This window comes from Musca domestica, unplaced genomic scaffold (genome assembly GCF_030504385.1).
Source record: "Musca domestica strain aabys unplaced genomic scaffold, Musca_domestica.polishedcontigs.V.1.1 4, whole genome shotgun sequence".
Taxonomy (NCBI): domain Eukaryota; kingdom Metazoa; phylum Arthropoda; class Insecta; order Diptera; family Muscidae; genus Musca; species Musca domestica.
This window is the reverse complement of record NW_026712328.1, coordinates 13,603,687-13,623,944: the sequence shown is the minus strand read 5'-3', so window position 1 is coordinate 13,623,944 and position 20,258 is coordinate 13,603,687. Positions and strand designations below refer to the sequence as shown.

The window sequence follows — 20,258 nt, the reverse complement described above, 5'->3', positions numbered from 1 at the left end:
ACATTTTTGGTACAGCCCTTGTATAAAGATACCCCAGATTTTATTTATTGCGAGGATGCTGACCATATTTTTCAATCGACTGTTCTAAAAGTTGTATTTTAGATTCTTAAGGACTAAAAAAACCTTCCGACAAAAGGTATATAATATAATCTAATATTTATAAAGGGCCGGACAATTAAAAATGTATCTTCATAAGTTTGCCTTTTTGACTTAATTCATACCACTCCATTTATAATTTGTCACACACCGTACCAAATCGGTTGGGAGAGTGAATTTCTGGTGACTCACATGTACAATTAGGTATACACACTATGAAAAAGCTGCAACCAACTTCAGACTGCTGTCATTTGTTAGCCATTCGTCCGACAGCTCATTATATTGTTTACAAGCGTACAAAAGCATTTCAGTGAGAATTTTCTAGAAAAAAAGTTATTCGTGATGGAACTCAAGCGTGATTGTGTGATTTCTTTATATTTGGCTGGAAAACCACAAGTGGCTATCGTTAGAGCACTCCAGCATTTAAATGTGAATAAATCTTTTGTGTCTCGTACCATCGCTCGTTACCGTGATACTGGTAGCGTAGCCCGACGTCAAAGAAGTAGATGGAAGAAAACAGCAACATCAACAGAAATGGTTCGAAAAGTAAAGAAGCGACTTGATCGAAAAATGGCTCGTGAGCTGAAATATTGAAAAATGAGCTCGGGGTAAAGCCATTGAAATTCCAAAAAGTACAAGAACTTACACCGCAACAGAAAGAAACTAGACTTAAAAGATCTAAAGAGTTGCTTTGCTTGGCCGAAAGTGGTGAACTGCAGATGGGAATACATTCGTTGTCCAGCAGTTTGTAAACGAACAAAATGATCGTGTTTACTTGCCGAAGAGATCAGCTGAAAATGTGTACTTTCGGTTGGCCACCGGAACTCAAGCGCCGATCATGGTGATGGTGTGGGACGCCATAACAGCCGATGGTCTCTCTCCGCTCGTATTAATCAACCGTGACATCAGAATAAATGCCGAATATTTTCGCGAAAATATTCTGGAGGGTTCATTGATCGTTTGAAGGCCATAAAGGTGACCAATTCGAACAAATCTAAACTTATTCTAAAATTTGATGCTATTTCCGACATGTTTTGCTTTCATTCAATAGAATTTAAAAAAAGTAAAAATTGTGACGATTGGCTTTATTGTTTTTTTTTTATTTTACCCTGTATATACTGGTACAAAATGCTATACAAAATAGTTGCAAATTTTTTTTGGCATTTGTGTGATGATCATACTGATATCCAAATTTTTAGGAGTATTTAAAATTATTATATATTGTTCGGTAAGAAGTTCATTTTTGATATAATTTTGTTGTACATCATACAATCGAAAAACAGTTTTGAGTTTAGTTTTTAGAATAGCACGATTGCGGGAATTTCTTATCGGATTAAGTAAATTTGTCGAAGAGAACTTTTCAATACATTCATTTGTCTATGGAAATGTTTTCCTTGTAAAACATTCATAAATATTTTTATGTAAAATAAATATTCATTAATACTTACCGAGATGACGACAGAGTTCGCTCATGATGGACAAGGGAATGTTGATTGAAGATTACGTTGATTGATGATTAACCAATGTATTTTTTCTTTCTAATATTTATACAATTTAAAAAAAACAAGTATCCTTTGTTACTGGCAATAGAGCTTTGTGGAGTTTTTTTTTATAATATTTATAAATTTTAATTAAAGCTATTTACGTACGCATTCCTTTTTTACAGTATTTTTAACAATTTTGATTGGTTGTTTTTTTCCTATTTTGTATTAGTATTTAGAAAAAAAAAAAAAAAAATCAACTACTTTAGTAAAAATCACTTCTAAAATTATTGAAAAATTATGTAGTTTTATAATGTATGCATAGTATGTGTGTTTGAGAGGATTATAGATAATATATTGTATTTTTTTTTTCTTTGAATAAATATATTGCTATTTACGTACAATGTTAAAGACCTTATTTCCTACAAAATGTATTCTCTAGTTAGCAACCTGTTTATTTACTTATATACTATTGGATTACACTAGATTGATATGAGGAAGTGTATACTTAAGTGGTTAGTCTTTTTTTATGGTTTGTCGACAACTCTCTCATTTTTTTTTTTTTTGGATTCCCGGCTTATAAATTTAACGGATGGATGTGATACTGTTAGATTTCCGTGATCTCTAATTCGATATACAATAAGATTTTAGGTCTAATTATTGACAGGAATGCACTTGCATATTCTTATTTGGTTTTCAAATATTCAATTGTAAGTTTTTTATGTGTCTTTTGTACTCTCGGTCAAGAAATGCATTTTACAGGGTGCTTTTGGGGGGTCACATTAACAGTTTGTCAAACAAAAAACGTAGTAATTTTTGGGGCTATTTAACAGAACAAGGGTCGGCTTTATCTCATCTATTTAATTTTAAATTTATTTATTTATTTTGTGTTTTTCAATAAGCTTCAATTTAGAACTACTCTTACCATAACATGTTGGTAAGTAACTAACAGCTACGATGTATATAAAGTTAAAGCTACTCACTAATGGAATATCATATATGTAGTATATGTATGTTTATATGTCTCTGTTGGCATTAATCGTATACTGTATTTGCTATCGAGTATATATATTTTTTATTAAGTATATTCAAAAGCGTCTAGTGCTTGATTTGGATAAATTGTTATTCACCTAATTCAAAACTAAAATAATAGTATTTGTTTTTTTCTTAAGTTATATTATTATGTCATAAATATATGTATAATTTCTAAGAAAAAATCCAAGTCTCTCTTTATTGTATTATTGTTTAGAATATTTTTTTAATTACAATGTATGAGTATTTTACATCTGTAAATCTTTTTGTGTTTGTATAAATGGCAAAAACTGCAAGCAACTACTTTTGGTTTTTTAGTTAATGTTTTTATTCAAAGATAATCACATTTTAAGAGAAATGACAATGTAGGGCAGTGGGTATTCCAGTACACCGATTTCAACTTGCTATGGCATATTAAAATGGGCTGAGTTGATAGAAGGCAGCACAGGCAGATTTCAAACTAATCAAATTTCCTTTCATTTTATAATTTAAGAGAAATTTATTTGCATGCATTGCTTTTTAGAAAAATTGTTGTGTAAAAGAAACATTTAGCAATAGCTATTAATGAAGTATATTCTAAAATATTTACTTGCAAAAGTCAGGAGTTTTAATTTGTCCGCATGTATGACAAGGCTGAAAAAAGGCCACTCAAAGGAATGGAATTTATTGATATAACCTTGATATTTGAAAAGGAAGTGTTGGGAATATGCCCAACCCTATCGATGATGACATCGACATGGATCGATCATTAACAATCGATGAGGTCTCATCACCAAAACAGATCTATGAAAAATTACGTTTGAAAATAAATAAATTGACCGTCAGTGTCATCAGTGAATTTTAAAGTGTTTTATTGCAGACAACAAACGTAAGTATCGTCAGAATACTTGTTGTGTTTTTGTAGTTTGCAAATTTTTATTGTTGTCCGTCTTGTTCAACAATAATCTTCGATTCTAAATCTACTAGAATTAGAATTCCTACAAGTCCTTTCGACCGTATCGGAACTTGTACAGGAAGTTTTTAGTGTATGTAATGGACTGGCGGATATTTGAAGCACTTTGAACCCGTAAATCAAAGAGTGAGAATCAAAGTTGCCATTCATTCAATTTTACTCGTGAGTAAAAGGGAGTGTATGAGTTTTACAAATAGTTTACTCTCGACTCTTTGGAAGCTTTCGCAAGTACTATTGTTTGAAAAATAATGATGAGAGTCGAAATTCTCGATATAGAGTAAAAATTTACTCTAAGAGTGAAATCGAGTAACTAGGTTTTGATGTTGAAATTTGTGCAGAAGTCCGGAGAAAAAAATATGGAGCAAGGAGCCGGTGGATTTTGTTGTACTAAAACAACAAATACAACTACACTATCATATGTTTTGTTTCTAAATATTGGCGAAAATATTCTTCAATGTAATTGTTCCGTACATACTTACAAATAGATCAACGGTACAACAAAAAGTATAGGAGTTCTCTGCAAGAGTGGAATCTGTTCAGCTTTCAGTAAATTTTACTCCCACTTGAAAACGAGTAAAGTAAACTTCAAGTGGCGTAGAAAAATCAGAGTTTGCTCGATTTATTTTCTATCTCTAGCAGGAGTACTCTTTCTCTATTTCGAGCGAGTTTCTGAGTTTTTTTTTTTTTTGATCTCTTTCTTTTGACACGAATTGTGAAGTATTAAGCCTTACATATTTTCTGCACATTTAATTTGGGAAAGTTTATCTATTGTCCATTATGCCCTCCGAATTCTCCCATTCTGGCCACGTCTATATCTCAGATTCCAAAGTTAATTGTTAAATGCGGCCAATATTGGGCTATTTTAGAATTTCATTTTAAATTTTTATATAAAAAAGTTGAAACTGGTTTTTTCAACTTTGGTTTCAAATCTCTGTACCTATGATATCTCAATATCAAAACCCAAGTATCAACTGGGTTTTCTTTGTAAAATGGAAGTCTAGTTTGCAACTACTACTTTCATTACAATCCATCAATGATTAAAGGATAGCAAATGCAACTGTGTTTCGTGTTAATCAAAAAATGGAAAGTAAAATTTATTTTTGATGGCAGAACGATAGGAATAAAATGGAATTTATCCCAAAAAATGTACTGTACATATTTAAGTTGTTAAATACGAAGCAAAAAGGTGCGATTTTAGTTATAAAGCTTGTTTTATTTTTTGCTATTGAAAAAGTTTTAAACTTTTTTTGTTTACTGTAAGTATTACAATAGTGATTTCCGGTTTTTGTATTACAATAATGATTTCCTGTTTACTCATGAATACATTCTTCTCCTCTTGGGCCTCCATGACAGTAAAAATAAGTTTTTCTTAATTTTGAAATAAATTTCCCAAAAAAAGACGGTAATTTTAATTTGGTCCCAAAGTCGTTTGCCAATCACTGCCTTCTGCCTGCCATCCAAAAAAACGCAACAAAATTTAGCCAAAATTAATTTCTTCACCTCTCTTCGATTTAAATTACCCTCGTATTATGATCTTAATATTTTATTACTTGTTGTTGTATTATTAGCTTATCAAAAAACTCTAATTTAATTCCCTAATTGCAAGTCATACAGATTTTTGTTAAATATTTTGATTTTAATTTTATATTTGCTTATAATATTCCATTACTAATAATTGCTATTATTTTTATTGAATAAATGTTTGATATGAAAAATAGTTTCTAATGAAATGTCAACTCTTATCCTACATGATCCCTAAAATTATGTACGATGTTGCTTAACAAACGAGCTCTGCAATAGCTTTTGTTTATTATATAACTCTACTACAATCTACAGTTATTTTCATTTCTTAAATACTTTTTGGAGTTTTAGATTATTAATATTTATGAGTTTGATTTATATATTAATTGGAAAAATAGACGAAAAAATTTGTTAATAAAATATTTTGTTTAAATTAATTTTTTCCAATATGAGTTTTTTTAACATATTTACGTATACTTAATTACGAATTATTGTTAGTATAGATTATATATTTTATATAAAAATTCTGTTGGCGTTATTTCTTACTTGCTGATTTTTGTCACCAGATTGGTGAACTAATTTAAGTTAAAATTACATAAAGTTTTCAAAATGAAATAATTGCAACAGCAGATTGTATTCAATCTAGGATTTGTTAGTAACAATTATTATTAGTGTTTGCATAAATATACTGCAAATTATTTATTGTTTTACATTTTAAATTCATTATTAAAAAAAAAAAATACTTAAAAATCTATAGTCAAATGAGGTCTCAATAAATTAAATTAAACAATCGCTCAAACAAAACAAAAAACCATATTTTATGATAATTTTGACTATAGTTTTTTTTTGAATATTACATGACATAGGAGAACAACGGCTTGTTTTGTAAATTAGATATTTGATTATTAATTATTATGGGAGTCATTGGTTTGTAAACTTTGGTTTAACCAGAACCTATGCTTAGAAAGCCAATTCAAAGGGCCCTTCAGAAGTTTGTCATATCCACTTAGATTCGATATGACTAAACTGCACAAGCCAACATCTGGGCAGAAGTATATAAAAATTAAATACATGGTACATTGAATAATTAAACAAAAATTAAAAAAATGTCGATATTTTTCGGTCGATTTACGTAAAGATTGTTTAGTATTTTCCCTGCTTCCTCCACAGACATTTAAAATAGTTTACCTTTTCGGTTTGATTATAAACCTTTATTTATCTGCTTTATATTAAAAGCACATATCTATATATAGTTAAATTAATATAATGTATGTTTGTTATGTAGTTGGGATTAGAGTCCTTCTGAACGAGTTTAAACAAATTCACAAATTATGCCATTGGCACACTCTACATGAGTTGCTAGTCTCTCATTCAGATCCATTGAAATACATGTATACACATATATATATAAATAATGCTGTCCATAAATATAACTTAATTAAGTAATCAACACTATCTAAGGTCTAAAATAATAACACATACACACAGACATATGTGCATACTATGTGCTGCAACATATGAATATTCTTTGAAGGGAAATTATTGCAACCAATCAAAATTATATTTAGCTGTAAGATATCTGCAAATTAGCTTGCGCTTCAAGGCAAATGTGTAATTTAAGTAAATAGCTTCCTTCATTATGTTTCGAAATGTGTTTTCAATTTAATTTGCGGCGTTTTTTTTTTTTTTGTTTATTTTTAAACGTAAATTTTATCAAAAATTGGAATATTTTAAAAAATTATTTTTTTTTTGCTATATCTGAAAATCAATAAAAATCTGAAACTTTTAATTGCAAACAAATTGATTTTCATAGTAACTTTAACTTTCTCTCAAATGATTTGTAGTTCAGTTATTCCCAGACGAGAGTTACTTGTAAAATGTGTGTGTTGATTGAAGATATGCTTGGGGGTCTGTTTCTTTGGGTATGTTGATTGTAGTTCGGTTCGTGGATTATCCTTACCTAGGTGATGTTGGTGGTGGGGGCGGCGTATATGGTGGTGGTCTCTCCTCTCTGTCAAGGGTTCTCGGCTTTGTGGTTGTATGAAGGTCAAGAGCGTAATTGTTGTGCGGACTTTCTGGCGGCCCCATTTTGGGCGGAGGGCCATGAAACATGGCGTATGGGTTGTTGAAGAAATGCTGGGAAGTAGTCATCATTGCGTAATTTTTGTTCTTAATTTGGTAGATTTGTCCTGAAAAGAAAAAAATATCAACGTTAAAAAATAAAATAAGAAATCACAACATTATAAGTAATTAATAAGTTGAAAACGGATGTCGGCAAAGCAGAATTTCTTCAAATAGTGTTCAGGAAAAAGTGGTCCTTCTTAAGAAGTTCCGGAATCCTGAAAAAGTTATCGCCTTAACAAATATTTCATGATTTTTTTTTATAAATAAACATACAAACCTATAATTATTTTTTTTTTCCATCATTAAGGAATCACAGAATGAAACGTAGTCAATCTAACTCTAATTGGTTTGCCCATGTATACAGTTATACCAAAGAAGGAAGGAGGCACGGGAGCCGGAGACTTTTGTGAGCATCTAAAAATGGCATACTCCTTCTCCCAGGCTAAGATCTTTGCCATCATTAGAGCAGCAGAGTTAATTAAAAATATAGGAGACTACTTATTTTGAATAGTAGATAGGTAAACGTCTCTTTACACTGTTCTCCGGCTTTGCAGGGTAACCTGGTCATTGCTATATTGAATTATCAGTCAACAGACCTTATGGTCGTTACCATCTTAAAACCTTCTCTTGTAATTTAAGCAGAGCTTTACAACAACATTCCAGAATCAAAGTGAATGGTATCATAATAGACTTGACAAGATATCTCCTTGAATAGAACACAGTCTCCATTAGGCATAAAATGTTACGAATAACGATAGGAATATTGACAGGTCATTGCTACATTCGATCAAGAATGTCGAAATGGGTGAAAAAACTGCTACCATATTCAGACTGCTGTCATTTCTAAGCCACTCGGCCGTCCGACAGCTGTTAAAATTATTTCAGTGACAGCTCATTATATTGTTTATAAGCGTACGAAAGCATTTTGGTGAGAATTGTCCAGAAAAAAAGTTATTCGTGATGGAATTCAAGCGTGATAGTGTGATTTCTTTATATTTGGCTGGAAAACAACAAGTGACTATCGTTAGAGCACTCCAGCATTTAAATGTGAATAAATCTTTTGCGTCTCCTACCATCGCTTGTTACCGTGAAACTGATAGCGTAGTTCAACGTCTAGGAAGTGGACGGAAGAAAACAGCAACATCAGCAGAAATGGTTCTAAAAATAAAGAAGCGACTTGATCGAAACCCTCGACGCAGTGACCGAAAAATGGCTCGTGAGCCAAATATATCGCAATATTCCATTCGGCCAATATTGTAAAATGAGCTCGAGGTAAAGCCATTGAAATTCCAAAAACTACAAGAACTTACACCGCAAGAGAAGGAAAATAGACTCCAAAGAGCTAAAGAGTTGCTTCTCTTGGCCGAAGGTGCTAAACTGCCGAATTTGGTTTTCTCCGATGATGCTTTTGTACGCTTGTAAACAATATAATGAGCTGTCGGACGAATGGCTAACAAATGACAGCAGTCTGAAGTTGGTTGCAGTTTTTTCATAGTGTGTATACCTAATTGTACATGTGAGTCACCAGAAATTCACTCTCCCAACCGATTTGGTTGCGTGTGTGACAAATTATAAATGGAGTGGTATGAATTAAGTCAAAAAGGCAAACTTATGAAGATACATTTTTAATTGTCCGGCCCTTTATAAATATTAGATTATATTATATACCTTTTGTCGGAAGGTTTTTTTAGTCCTTAAGAATCTAAAATACAACGAACAGTCGGTTGAAAAATATGGTCAGCATCCTCGCAATAAATAAAATCTGGGGTATCTTTATACAAGGGCTGTACCAAAAATGTGGACATATATTGGCGAAATTAAATGGAAAACATAACAGAAACGTAAACAAAATACTTATGGTATAGTCCCCATATGATGATATACCCCGATATCATCATATGGGGACTATACCATAAAGTGGACCCAGACGACCCATTTTTAAAGCCAATAATTCTTGAAGTATTCTCTATGCATTTTTGAAATTCTCTACATTAAATATTACTCAGTAAATCTTATTATAATCGGAACCCTTTGTATATGATAAAGCCTTAATAGATGCCCTAACAAAGTTACACCTAGATAAAGTTGTGTAGAATATTATTTTCTTTGACATAAAGTCGAAAAAAAGCTGAGGATAAATATGATGAGTAAAAAAGGAAGTGGAAAATATATTAGCGCTTTGGCTAATTTGATATACAAACATTTTGTATATGGCATATTCTTCTCAAATCATAATTTGCAGGAAAATTTTTCATAAAACCGACTTAACATACAGAGTGAGATTAAAAAACTGCAACCGACTTCAGACTGCTGTCATTTTACAAAAGAATTTTGGAGAGAGTTTTCTAGAAAGAAAAAGTTATTCGTGAGTTGTTAAGAGTTGTTTCGCTTGGCCGAAAGTGGTGAACTGCCGAATTTGATTTTTTCCGATGAGAAAACATTCGTTGTCCAGCAGTTTTGTAAACAAACAAAATGATCGTGTTTACTTGCTGTTGAGGTCAGCTGAAAATGTGCACCGTCGGTTGGCCACCAGAACTCAAGCGCCGGCCATGGTAATGGTGTGGGCCGCCATAACAGCCGATGGTCACTCTCCGCTCGTTTTAATCGACCGTGACATCAGAATAAATGCCGAATATTGTAGCGAAAATATTCTGGAGGGTGTATTAAAGCCTTGGGCACGCAAACATTTTGGCAGCAGATCTTGGACATTCCAACAGGACTAAGCACGTGCCACCCAAGAATGGTTACAAAATAAGGTGGCACAATGGCCACCAAAATCTCCGGATACCAATCCGTTGGACTATTGTGCCTGGAGTATTTTGGAAAGCAAGGTTGGCGCTAAAAAATACCAAAGTTTCGATCACATCAAGCTAGCGCTTCGGCGGGAATGGGCTAAAATACCGCAGGCAAAATTTGGGCAGCGTGTGACGGTTTCAGTGGCCGTTTGATGGCCATAATTCATGCCAAAGGTGACCAATTCGAAGAAATCTAAACATTTTCTAAAATTTGATGCCATTTCCGACATAAAAAAATGTAAAAATGATGGCGTTTAACTTTGTTGCAGTTTTTTTATCTCATCCTGTATTGGTTGAACCTTTCTAATATGTTTCCCCCTTGCGTAGAAATAAGATTCTGATGTTAATTCGTACACAAATTGTGGTTTTAGTTTGACGGTAATTCTCCAGCTACAATTGGTCAAGTGTTGGAATTAGGCAAGCTGACTTCATTATCCCGAATATACCAAGCCGAAATTCTCAACCCGAATATCATTGAGCTATCATCATATTGAATAGCTGACTAAATTTTACTAAATAAACGTGATATATTTGAAGATCAGGAAAACAAGGAACATTTTCTCCTTTGTTTGAATTATATTCAGGTTCATTTTAAAAATTAGATATATATTCACAATATTGGTAAGGATATTCACTAGTTTAAGAAACATTTGAAGAGTTTACGAATGCTGCAATTAATACGACATATGTATATCAGTATATCCGCTCGTTTCGACATAAAAAAGCACAGCAAAAAAGTTGCATAATGGAATTTCCTTTCCCGAACAGCGTATGTCCCTTTACACTTTACGGAATTTCGTATCGTTGTAACAACATCACTCTTAATTGATTAATAAAACGGCATAATATGAAAATGCACCCGTTCATTGTAAAGATGTGCCAGAACAATGACAAAGGCGTAGCAAAAAAGAAAGGAACATTGTTCGCTACCACCAATATCAGGAAACACGCCGCCGCACTACACTCAGATTCAGGATGTGTTCCACAAACACACACACACTCTGCCGCACAGCAGTCATTCACGCCATGGTTGCGGGAAATGCTTCAATGCTGGGGAAAAAACTAATTTGCATTTTTAGTATTAATGGAACTGCAACACTACTCTCGCATTGCAATGGCCACAATGCCTCGTTTTTTAGTTTTGACAAAATGAAAAGTGAAAAATTTATTACTTTTTGATTTTAATCACTTTACCTCAAATATATGAAAATGTAAAGAAAGCACAACAGCTATGGCATTTGTAGTGCAGCGATGGGTAGGCGTGCAGGTCCGCTAATATCGTTGACTGGATTTTGGTGCACATGGCAATGTGTTGTGTGAGTATGTATGTCCATCACAATGTACAGGCTGGGCCGATTGTAGTGCCATAAAAACGAAATGGGAACAGCTCGAAATATAAATAAATCGGATATTTAGCAGTTTTTTGCGACCTGTACAACTTAATATATTCGGCCTTTTGAAAGGCAAGGCAGATTTTGAACCGAGTTGTTTGTTATTTAGAAATCTTTCAGGCAATGGGATCTTGCAACGTCTGTCGCACACTTGACTATAATTTTCCATTTGAGGTTGTTAGTGGATCGGAAACATTCTTATAGTGTTCTGCCAATTTTAGTATAAGTTTCTGGATCCGAGACATTTTATTATTATTATTTGTTTTTTTTTTTGTTTTTGGAAATCTATCTATCTTGTAGTGGCACGTAGCGCCGTCGACGTCATAATATTTCTGCCAAACTTAAATCGATCCCTGCCTTTCCTACAGAATTTCAAACTTTAAAAAAAAAGAATATGAAGTGGAGGGTGTTCGCCATATTCAGATCAAACTTAATACGTGGTAATATTTATATCAGATCGAAGCCAAATGAAATGTAACGGAACACTCCATGCGGCATCTCCTAAACAAAGTTGAACTGTTTCCAAAATATATACATAGATTTCATATGAAGCGAAGAGAATATTTGGTATAGTCCAAACTTGGCACATGGTAATATTTGTTTCCCATTTACGTCTAAAATACAGAAGTAAACAAATTGTTAGCTCCTGATGTTAGAATATTTCCATCAGACTTAGATCAGGTAGGGCAATAACAGCACATGTATCTCCTCCACAAAGGGCCAAACTTTTGAATAATCATTGCTCACAAAAGCAACGATTACCCGATTTTCTTCAAACTGTGATTATTGCCCGTTATCTAGAGTAATTCCTCCAAAAAAATGTGGCTAAAATTACCGGAATATCGAATATCAGAAGGAATCATTATATGAGAGGTACAAAATAGGTGGACCGATATTCTATTACAGGAAGTAGAAACAATATAATTGACGGATTTAACTATGAGCAACTAAGCGATATTTTGTTAATGATCCAGAGCACAAAAATACATTTGCAGTAATGCTAAGGAAATTTTAAAAAATACTACCATATTTATTGGATGCCAATCATGTGCAATATGCATTCTTAAAATGTTCGTTCTTTTTGACATCCATGTGAGCAATAAAAAACGGCAATTACCTTTGGGTTCATCCTTTAAATTTGAAACCCCGGCAGCCAGTAACTTCCACGTGAACAGACATCCAATATCAATGAAATACACACACACACACACCCCGATATGCAAACCAAACAAGATTCCAACAAAATGAAAACTTATTTGCAATTTTAATAAAACGCAAATGGTATTAGCGTTTGAATTGTTAAAGACAAGGGTGTTGTGGCATTGCATTGCATGCAAAAAGGGTTATGGGTTCCTTTTGGAGATATCATTGCAAGGAAACATTTACTGCCTGGCGATGTATCGATATTCAGTTAAAATTCACAGTTATGGGGTTTTAGAAGCCAAAAACTGTGCTCCCATCTACGCCACTGCCACGTCCATCTCTGGCACTGCCGAATATCGTCCGCAAATAGATTAATTATTGGCATTGCTGTCATGCCCCACTGAAGGTGCATTTCAATGATGGATTTAATAAAATACAAGTGAAAATTTACTTAACTATACCGTGGAGAATTTAGTCGTTACTATTTTAATTGGTTGTAAATTCGCCAAATTCATTGATTGCTATACAGAGTCGGAAGAATTTAAAAAAAGGCAAAAAAAGCAGCATCGCTGCAATAACTGCTATCAGCATAAATTAAAAAGTTTAACAAATTTGCGGCTTCAGCCAATGGTTTAATAAATCGAAGTTAAATTTTGATAGTGTTGCGGTATTTTTGATACATTTACAGGTGTATGCTATACATTTTGTAAGTTTTGAAAATGCTTATTTTATAATCCATGAGGTAAACATTTGTATACCCTCAGCCATATGACTAAAGAGGGTATGTATCATTTGATACGGCCAAAACGTAACTCATCGAAATAACGGTTTAGACCCTAGGCCCCTTTTAACCAAATCCTTTTCAGGACATTTGTGGTCGATCTATGGGTGTCCGTCTGTCCGTCATGCATGACTGCCCGGTGCACGTGATAATTCTCGAAGGGAGTATATCATTTCATACATTTTTCAATTTTCACAAAAAATAATGTACGTCTAGAATATGAAAGGGTCATCCAATGTAGTACAAGCATAGCAAATCCCAATATTTAGTATTAGTGCTAGTCAGGTACCAATACCTCCCCATAACGGGTCAGAATTTTTAATAATTATACCTCACAATTTACTTATTAACGCAAGATTTGGTGTGAAGATGAGATATATCGGGTCGCCCCTTATTATACCTCCCCCTCAAAGGGTTCAACATTTTGAACGAAAAATGAGAAATCAATTATTTTTAAACATGGCATATATTAGTATTTCTATCAACAAAATCTGTTGTGATGATGAAGATGTCGGATAACTCCTTCTGGTACCTCCCACACAACAGATCAAAACGTTGAATAACTATAACTCTCAAAAAAATGTGAAATATGCATCCGATTCTTTTCAAATTTCACACATCCCAATATTTTTATTAACACAAGATCTGTCATGAAGACAAGATATATCTGTCGACCCATTCTGGTACCTCCCCAATCACAATCACAATTTTCAAAAATTATATTTTTCATAACTTGTGAAATAAGTCAGAGACATCTGGAAGCTCATGCAAGTTTTCCAAAAAGTATCGCATGTCTCATATAAAGAGAAGGATGCAGTCGATATGTTCCAAATCTTGAATGATGTAACATTTATATCAGACTTACGTCAGATACAAAATGGAAAATATTTACCCACTCCTTCAACACGACCTCAATTAAGGGCCAAGATTTTGAATAATCATAACCCAAACCGAAATATATGTAACAAGTAAAAAAATATTACGTTCGGCTGGGCCGAACTTTAAAGTGTGTTTCACTTTAAACTTCATAACTTATCACTTATAACTTATCAAAAAACCATAAAGTGAGTCAGGCCGTTATATGGTGCTATACCAAAACCTCTATTGACAATTTTATACTTCTAGGATTGTCATCTATCAAATCCTCTAAAATACCAAATTTGATAATTTCACTAGGATTATCAAAATACCGAATATCGGTGGGTATCGTTATATGTGCGCTATAGGAAATGTGGAAATAGATATTCAATGTTCTGCCACCGGGCTAGAAACCATTGCGAACAACAAATACCGATTTTTAAGATAAAGCCATGGAAAATGTGGCATGATTTTTGCTAAAATATCGAATATCGGGAGGTACCGTTGTATGAGGTTATACCAAAACGTGGACCTATCCATACAATGTTTCGCTACACGAGCTAGAGCCCATTACGAAATAAAAATACCAATGTCTGGGTAAATCCTTTAAATTATGTGGAAAAAATCATCAAAATATCGAATATCGGCAGGTACCGTTATATAGGGGCTATACCAAAACGTAGACCTATACCCCACGAGCTAGAACCCATTATGACCTACAAATACCAATTTTTAGACTAATCCGTGAAAGAAATGTGGCAAAAATCATCAAAATACCGAATATCGGGAGGTACCGTTATATGGGGGCTATACCAAAACTTGGACCTATATATACAATGCTCCGCCACACGAGCTAGAACCCATTCTGACCTACAAATACCGATTTTTAGACAAATCAGGGGGCTTTCCCAGAACGAGGACCGATATATCTCATTTTCAATACCAACCGTCCTAGATACAATACAAATCGTTCTGCAAAATTGTAAAGCTCTACGTCAAATAACGTAGGCTGTATCGTGATTTCAACAGACAGACGGACATTGCTAAATCGATTTAGAATTTTATGCTGATTATGAATATATATACTTTATGGGGTCTACGACGAATATTTAGGGATGTCACAAACGGAATGACAAAGTAAATTTACCCTCTTTTCCAAGGTGGAGGATCTAAAAATACGGACATTCGCTCTTTTTAACTTGTTTCTGTAACAACCGGACAAGCAGTACTCTGTTATATCATAGAACACCGGATACAATTGCTTAGCATTTTTCACACTTTCGTTTACCTTAAGAGTTTCCCGCTCGGCTGATAATATTTAGTTAATAAAACAATATTCAAAAAAGGTAATTGCCTGTTTTTTTTTTTTTTAACAAAGATGGGAAGAAAACGTTAAAAACGATAAGAGGAGACCTATCGTATATTATCGAAAATGGTTGTTGGTTACAAAATGACGCCGAAATTGAACGTTTATAATAGAGAATTAGCACATGTATCGTTTTAGTCCATCACCTCTCAGCGGGCGGATCTTTCTTGTCTATATTCTTCAACTATGTTATTGATATTTTAAAATTTTTGGAACATTGTGTATTTAATGGGGTTACCACAAGCTAAATTAAAACCAGTAAAGGAAGTCTTAAGGTCGGGCGGCGCCGATTTTATGATACCCTACACCACTTTCCATATTTAGTGTAGCTTCACATAACAAATAAAAGTTTTTATGGGGAATTTGTGAGAATTAAATCATACCAACTACGATTATGGGAATAATTTAAAGTTCAAAGGAAAAAATATATCAGATTTCTATTTTTACAATTCGGGATTATATTACCAATTTGGTGCAAAATTAACTTCAAATCGGATAAAAATATATATGGAAGCTATATCCAAATTTTAACCGATCTCGATAAAATTCGGCAATGTATTTCTAAATTTTTTTTATATATTTCCCCGAATATCGCTACTACGGAGTGCATATTGCGGCTATGCAGGACAAATTCATAAAATCGAATGTGCAATATAAATGGGAGCTGTAGCAATATCTGAACCGATTTTCACCAAATTTGACAAACTTGTTTCTAGACTCAATTTGATCGTAAGTGTCAAATTCCATCCTATTGGGGCTAATATTAAATGTTTGGTACACAATAAAAGGCAAATCGGACGAAGATATATGGGAACTATACCCAAATCTGAACCTATCTCGATTAAATTTATTTTATTTCTGCAAAATTTCATCTGGACCGGACAATAAATGCGACCTGTACTTTGTTTACCAAAATACATGTACAGGCGGACGGACATGCATAAATCGACTCAGTAAGTGATTCTATGCGGATAATCAAAAGGAACTATTGGGTCTATCTCGTTTCCTTTTGCCTGTTACAAACAAATACACAAAAAATACATAATACCCTTACCACCTTGTGGTGTAGGGTATAAAAAGTCAAAGAATGGAAATGGATTATGGGAATCAAAGCTTTTCGGAAATGGACAAAAACTTACAACATTTTTATAAAAACCAAATTCATATCCAATACCATTAATTACGAAGAATTCGAGTGAAAGTTAATTCTTTTTTTTTATAAAAACACGTTGTACGTTTGCAGTTTGAAAGAAATAAAGTTTGACAGACACATTTAGCTTAACTTAATCATCAATAATTCATGTCTTGGTTTAGGATTGTTGGAACTGCTTTAGTAATAAAGCAAGTAGTTGCCAGATACTCTTCCCTACTCCGATCTGTTATATGTTGTTTTATTTACTTTGCGTGGCTTTATTTGTGAATTTGTTCAATCTGCAAATGTCTACCTGTAGCTGGTTTCCCTAGCCTACTAACCCTACATAGTTCGAACTATGGGATGTTCGCGTTCTCTACGTAATTGAGTTGTGGTCCTCGATCGAAAAACCTAGGGTGCAAAGTTTTAGCAAATTAAATAACTAAAGATTTGACTAATATACACAGTTATTCATCATTGATATGGTTTCCAAAACCTCTTGAAGTGTTAAACTTGCTATGTAACTTGCGAAAGCTAATTGAACAACAATTATTTAAATATAGCGAGAAGATATCTGTTTCTTAAAATCAATTAATTTATATTGGGATAAATTCTTTATTTGATATTGTATTATACATTGTCAATTGCTTCTTATCTCAGAAATATCTGATTTATTGTGCAAAAATATTTTGCAATCTGCTAGTGATGCTGGGATATTCTCTCAGAGACAATTTTCCCAGTAAGAATTTACACGCGCTCACTAACTCAACTGTCAAAATTGCTCTATTGACTTGTTCTAGTCTACTGGACTTTTGGGATTTTGAACAGCATTTTGCAATTATTTTGTAAAAATTATTGAAATAATTGGCTACGATAAGCCATCCATTTTCATTCTTTCTTTTGACTTTGCGTCTTACCCTATCGTTCTATCCTTTAAAGAGATATCTTTGGATTCTGAATATTACACTTTTATGATAAACGAAAAGCCGACGCATATGAATCTGAAAAAGCATTCAATTTTGCCATTTTATTTGATATACGCTTGATTTCGCTGCGAAATCATTCAATAATATTTCAAAACGTTCGCACTACCACAATATTCCCCATGGTTGGATATTTACACATGTAAGCAGGCAGATATGATTTAAATTGAAATTTGATTTTTGCACATGAAATATTACATCACACCTCTGACGTATGCAGCACGTTAGTTGCCACAGTCGGTCGATTAAATACTGGGCGCGAACATACACATGTGTATGTGTATGTGTGTGCATGTGTAGGTGCATTGAGGTGTGTTAACAGCGGTTTTAATAAAACGAAGAGCTGTCCATGGCATCCATCATAAATTCCCGCAAATAAAACTAAATTGTTGTCGGTTTAATTGATGTTTTTGCATTGAATTGAAAAATAAAACAGACAACAACAACAGCAACAACAAAGAGAACAAGAACAAGAAAAGAGAACATTGATGTTGGCTGGGATTTATAGACCCCGCCTCTTTGGCCATCGCAGAGTTCCTTTGAAAAAAAAAAAAACAGTTAACAATCTAGGCTTTGCATTTTACCAAGGGCAGAATAAATGTGCGCCTTTTCCTTTGATAGTTTCTAGTTCTTTCATTCCCTGTCCTGTCGACGAGGTATCTTCCCAATCCGCCCCATTTCATTCGATAGCCCTTGAAGAGGTCTACAGTGAATGCAAGAAAGCGATGCATTTCTTGATTTCCCTCTGCCGTGTTCTTTTTGTACTTTTGTAAAACTTTACCAAGAAGTAAATCCCCCTGCAAGAGGACGTAACAACGAACGAGGGCAACAGAAGGAACGACAATAACTGGTAAAAATTAATGACAAAACTAAAAGAATTATAAATGTAAAAAAGTTTTCACAAAGAATTTGCAACTAAGCCTTTAAGATGTCGTTGGTGCTGCTGCTGCTGTTGTTGTTGTTGTGGAGTGTAAAAGACCTTAAAATTGCATCGAATTAATTACAGACGTGAAAATGATTAAATTGTCACAGACCGTAATAATTACAAAAGTATTTTATGATTTTTGTCGTTATGTAATTAAAAGAAGAGTCTTGAATGACTCGAAGGATTGCAACTGAAAACTGGACTGGACACGGCATAGTGATATACGTTACAATAGACGTCTAAAGCATTGCGATGTCACGCACAAAAATATAATGAACGTTTTCGCTTCCAGTGCATTGGTAAGTTTGCAGGATTTTTTTTACTTTGCCGATGTGCTGGATATGCGATAACTAATGGTGGCGGATTTATACTTTGATTGGTGTCGTTAACTACCAACTAATGTGGTATGATTGTATTGCAAAATAATCAGGAAAACCTTAGAAAGTTGTGGATGAACGCAGAAGGGTTTATAAAAACACACACACACATGTAAACATTTTTTTCCTTAAAGGCAAAACAAATTTCTCATATTATATTTGTCACAGACATTAAGACATCGTAAATGTTAGAACAATAAAATATCGCTGCTAATAAAAAAATTAATTATATATTTTTGTGGAAAGAAGTGACGAATTAAGTCGCTAGCATGTTGTATGAAGAGACACATATCAATAATTTGAGTGCATTTAATATGCATACATAGTTGGGCCGCCATTTAGGGCCGCTCAAATAAATTCTTACGAATTTAGTGCGAAATAATTTTTGCCAAGGTAACAAACTTTCTTCTCAAAAGGGAATGAGACAACGCACTGAGTCGCCGGTTTCGTGAAAGATTGGACACAAAATGAAGTCCTTGTGAAAAGTGTATGCAAACTTGTATACAAAGTTGATAACAAAAAAAAAAAAAAAAAAAAAAAATAAAAAAAAATAAAATAAAAATTAAAATAGTACAAAGTTAGGTTCAGATATATCAATTCAGAATATATCAATTTCTAGAATAGCTAGTGTTCCGACCATATTTGAATCAGGGTTGAATTTCAAATAAAAGATACAGATACTTTGTCTGGAAAATTAGACCAAGATCTTAAAAATATCTAAAAACGGATATGTAGAAACCTTAAAAATGACGGAAATCACGAGGTACAGTAGACCATGTAAATAAGCGCATTCTACAAGTGTCTCGTACCATCACTCGTAGCGTATCCCGACGTCAAGGAAGTGGTCGGAAGAAAACAGCAACATCAGCAGAAATGGTTAGAAAAGTAAAAAAACGACTTGATCGAAACCCGCGTCACTCGTGAGCTGAACATATCGCAATATTCCATTCGACAAATATTGAAAAATGAGCTCGGGGTAAAGCCATTGAAATTCCAAAAATTGCAAGAACTTACACCGAAACAGAAAGAAAATAGACTCAAAAGAACTAAAGAGTTACTTCGCTTGGCCGAAAGTGGTGAACTGCCGAATTTGGTTTTATCCGATGAGAAAACATTCGTTGTCCAGCAGTTTGTAAACAAACAAAATGATCGTGTATACTTGCACCGTGTACCTTCGGTTGGCCACCAGAACTCAAGCGCCTGCTATGGTGATGGTGTGGGCCGCCATAACAGCTCTTCGCTAATGTTAATCGACCGTGGCATCAGAATAAATGCCGAATATTACACGAAATTTGTTCTGG

The 20,258-nt window shown here is 33.6% G+C and overlaps 1 protein-coding gene across 7 annotated transcripts in view; it reads right to left on the bottom strand.

Annotated features, from left to right (window-relative positions):
• Window positions 1-20,258, bottom strand: part of LOC101897473 (sex determination protein fruitless) — a 617,438-nt gene that overhangs the window by 389,677 nt on the left and 207,503 nt on the right. For 6 of the 7 annotated variants that reach the window (XR_009342942.1, XM_059126679.1, XM_059126695.1 and 3 more), the window contains one exon: window positions 7,043-7,271. Coding sequence is in view for 5 of the 7 variants with exons in the window: in XM_059126679.1 (XP_058982662.1) it covers window positions 7,043-7,236 (194 nt within the window). In the remaining 2 variants the exon portion in view is untranslated. Of the gene's footprint in view, window positions 1-1,544; window positions 1,803-7,042; window positions 7,272-20,258 lie in introns of those variants that run through there. The other variant, XM_059126693.1, reaches the window with a different exon arrangement.